Source organism: Cyprinodon variegatus, unplaced genomic scaffold (genome assembly GCF_000732505.1).
Source record: "Cyprinodon variegatus isolate N-32 unplaced genomic scaffold, C_variegatus-1.0 Scaffold391, whole genome shotgun sequence".
NCBI classification, from domain to species: Eukaryota; Metazoa; Chordata; class Actinopteri; order Cyprinodontiformes; family Cyprinodontidae; genus Cyprinodon; species Cyprinodon variegatus.
In genome coordinates this window covers 513,506-517,601 of record NW_015150844.1, presented here as the reverse complement: position 1 = coordinate 517,601, position 4,096 = coordinate 513,506, and the positions used below count along the sequence as shown (strand labels likewise).

The 4,096-nt window shown below is 38.8% G+C and overlaps 1 protein-coding gene across 1 annotated transcript in view; it reads right to left on the bottom strand.

Annotated features, from left to right (window-relative positions):
• Positions 1–2,378: 2,378 nt before the first annotated feature.
• Positions 2,379–4,096, bottom strand: part of LOC107092712 (collagen alpha-1(XVIII) chain-like) — a 59,224-nt gene continuing 57,506 nt past the window's right edge. The window contains exons 33-35 of the mRNA XM_015387321.1: positions 3,419–3,634; positions 2,989–3,104; positions 2,379–2,889 (exon numbers count right to left, since the gene is read on the bottom strand). Of these exons, the coding sequence (XP_015242807.1) occupies positions 2,679–2,889; positions 2,989–3,104; positions 3,419–3,634 (543 nt within the window). The 3' untranslated portion in view covers positions 2,379–2,678. The remainder of the gene's footprint in view (positions 2,890–2,988; positions 3,105–3,418; positions 3,635–4,096) is intronic.

Sequence of the window (4,096 nt, the reverse complement as noted above, 5' to 3'; positions counted from 1 at the left end):
ATATATATATATATATATTGATTGATCACTCTTTGAATGAGGTCTTGCCTAAAATATTACATTTTAAGTAACCTTTTCTGGAAGCAAAAGAAACATATTTAACAGTTGATTAAATAAGTGAAAAATATTGTATTATTTATCTATTAAGGATAAAAAAAAACTATATTTATTTAATGCATTCATCTCAAGTAACATTTCAATGTTTTAATTTACAAATACAGATCCTTCAAGTTTTTAATTTAATAATATGCGGCACATTTGGCTTTCCATACCGGCTACAATCACATTTGATCCCGTTTACAGATTTTTACTTGTGTGATTTCAACTTGTGTCATATGTTTAAATTGGACCACAAAATGCTCTGGTCAAAATCTTTAGTAGGCAGTTAAGGCTGTACAGTAGGATTGTGTATTTGCATTGTTGCAGCCGTGGACGCACCATGAAGTCACGTCAGCCAAATTCAAAACCTCTCAACCTCTTAACAATACCCATTGGTCCATTAATTATAACTTGATCTAGAAAAGAGAGGAAACAAACCATTGACAAAAACGGCTGAGTATTTTAATCCATCAAGCTATGTCCGCCTTTTTAGGCTTTTCCAGTTGAGGTCGATCTAAAGTGAGGCCATCCCTGCGGCTTGAGGCAGCTTCTTCAGGTGAGAGCTGTTGTACCCTTCATGTTAAAGTCATGGAGCTGCTGCCTGACCGTGTACGAAGGGGAAGAAGATTTAGGTTTTTATTTTCCTGTCTCCACTTGCAGCACAGCCAGCCTCATGTATAGCAGCTTGGCAAACATCAGAGAAACTGCATCAGGAGCATAACCAGCTAGAAGGAATGGCTGGTGAGGGTACTCCCCAATACTGCAGTGGATAATTGAAAGAAAGTAACAATAGGAATCCGTAAAAGTTCAAAAAAATCCACTGGGCTTGGTTTCCAAGATTTGAAGACGTTTGGCCACATCTCCAGGAAGCTTTCTCAATTCAAATGTCTGGATCCGCAGTGAGTTTGAGGCTTTATATAGACAAGGCCTTATATTGCTTGGAAGCATGCAAATGGAAAATGATGAGTGGGTCGTTTTCCAGTGGGTTGTGGGTCGGTTTCCATTTGCATGTTTCCAAGCAATAAAAGGCCTTGTCTATATAAAGCCTCAAACTCACTGCGGATCCAGACATTTTAATTGAGAAAGCTTCCTGGAGGGGAAGCGCAACGTCTACAAATCTTGGAAACCAAGTCCAGTGGATTTTTTTTGAACTTTTACGAAATGACTATGACATGGATGACCGAGAAACTTCATCAGCAATAATAGGAATAGATATTTTTCAAGAAACGTGGCAAACATGTTTAAAAAACTAATTATATTTGTTGCAAAAGACCCCTCGAATCTGGGCTCTGGACAATCAGTTGGGTTGTTGCTCCCTTTCGGCAGGTGTGTTTAGCATGTTAGCATTGTTTTGTCCTGATTCCCACAGCCAGTTCTTTGAAAGGGATTTTTAGATGACCAGAAACAGCATTTTATTACAGTTTACTCCCCAAAAAACCAAAAATAAAAAGGAAAAGGAAACCCTAACCAACTTTAAAAGCTTTGTGCTATAGTCTGTGATCCTATATAGAATAAATGTAACCAACAAAGTGAGGAAATAATTATTGAACTTCTCCACAGAACAGGAAAACAGTAATTGTAAAGTCTTTAATTCAGTGCCTGGGTGAAACAGTACAGCGCAATTGGTCATCAAAAAAAAGCATATTCACAGATACAGTTGAGACATCTGAAACACTGAGGCTACATATGCCTGTAAAATAAAAACAAAGAAGTATGAAACTCTGACTAGTTCTGAATGCTGGTTTTACTGACAAATAGCCACTTTTTTCAGTCTGCGTATATAAAAGTTTAACAAAGTGTTAAAATGGCAAAATAATTATCTTAGAGTTTTCTCAGAATTTTCCATTTTGATAAAAAAGTATTGCCCCTTAGATGTCCTACTTGGATAATTTAAACCAGTTAAATGCACCAGTATTTGAAAACCGTCAGTAAAAATGTTCATAGCGTTTTGTTATCATATATAAGAGAAACCGGGAGTGTGATAAGGCACAATTTCTTATCAAAACCTATATGTTGTGTAGAAATATAATGAGAGTATCCATTTTTCCTTTTATAACTTCATTTGAAAATAAATACCTAATATCTTCTTTTAGAAATAATCCTCATAAATTTGCTGTAATCCATCATTACCCCAAATCTACACTGGAACTGGGAAGAATAAGAAGAAAAAGCTTTCTAAAAAGAAATAGAGAAAGTAAAGGATGGATAAAGACAAAGGAAACATTCAGAACATAACAATTGAACACAAATAATAAAACATTGTCATATACACTTTTTTAAAACAAGATTAAATTCGGGAATGATACTGGTTTACGTCTTAAAGAAAATATGTGCCAATGTTCTGGGTTTAAAAAGGACCAAAGGCGTTCTGCTGGAGCCTTTTCTTTGGCGTTTATGGATGCTGCATGTCCTGCCAGGCTAGAAAATCCTCAGGCGGCAGTTCATCCGATGCCACATGTTAACAAGCAAGTGTAAAATGTAAAAGAAAGGGGATCAAAATTTACCTGCTGAGTTTACAAAACAATGTGTCAACTAGAGCCCTGAACACAGAGGACCAAAGGAAAAGAAGGATGGATTCATTATTTAGAGGGCGATGTGAAGGCGTTCTCTATGCAAAGGACGACGTAGGAGCTGGAACAGCTGCTGGGCGTCTGCTGCAGGAGATGGCCGCTCTGCAGGGACGACGCCAGGCCCGTCACCGCACGATCGCCCGCCCGCCATGTTTCACAGTAATGATCCATTTGCCGATGGCCCTTTTTGCTAGATCCGTGCCAGACCATCTTTTCTGGCCTGGGGGGAGCAAAAAAAACAAACAACAACAACTTTAAATCAGGCGTGGAAACACACACGGTCACGGATTAAAATCTGGCCTGGTTTACAAGGACTCACCATGCACTGTCCCTGAGGATGTCTCTACCATCAAACGAGTATAAAGGTACATTCTCCCTCATTTTGCTTTTGTCTTCACTGAAGATGGACTCCCAGCTGCTGAACAACACTTGGTTCTGAAAGGAGAAAATTAATTCAATCAAGTTTAAATTCACAAACACAAATTGAATTCTTTTAAAGCACCATTCAGAATGAAAACAACACATCTCAATAGCAGCAGATGTTATTATTGCAATGAATTATATCTATGTCCGCATATTTTTGTTGAATGCTACACTGCTTTTGTGATCACTTCTCTTAAAAACAGATTGTAAAGTTAAGATTACTTTTTAAAGGTGGATCAATATCAGATTTATTGAATGAAATTCAGCAGCTGAATTCAAGCAGATTTGTTGATAATACAGTTATATCCAGGGCGGTAGTGTCTCACCTTGAGGTTCATGATGGGGAATGAATCTCGGTCCGACCTGCGGACGATGGTGTAGAGGTCCTGAAGCTTGGAGGACAGGAAGGCCCTGAATGTTCCTTTAAGACCAACAGCTCGAGCCTGCTGGAAGCACAGGAAGTCTGCACCACGAATCCCTCGCATGTTGCCAGACTGAGGGGCGTTCAATGCAATGAGGTGGAGCTGAAAAGGACAGAACTTCTTTGAGTGTTTCAACCTTTTGCTCTTTATTAGCACTGCCAGGATTGCTGTACAGAGACTGCAAATATCTTGCATGTTTCCTAAGCCAAAACAAGGCCTCAAACTCAACAATAATTCTGTCATTTTGAAATGAAAAAGCCTCCTGCATGGGAGGCGAAATGTCTTCAAACTCGGAAACAACGTCCAGTGGATTGTTTTATTTTCCTCTTTTGGAATGACTATGACCTGGATGACGTAGAATCAAAGAAAACAGACCCACAGCACCACATAACCTCCACCAAGCATAATGGTGGGCAGCAGTTTCTTTAAACACTTAAAGTTTACTTCAAAGCAGATCCACTTGAAGAATTTGTTGCTGAAAAGCAGAATCTGACTGTCATCTGATCAAAGCTAATTCTCAATAGAGTACAGAAAACTCCACATAGATCTGTTTGTGATCGCAGGGCAGAGGTAGCCTGACGT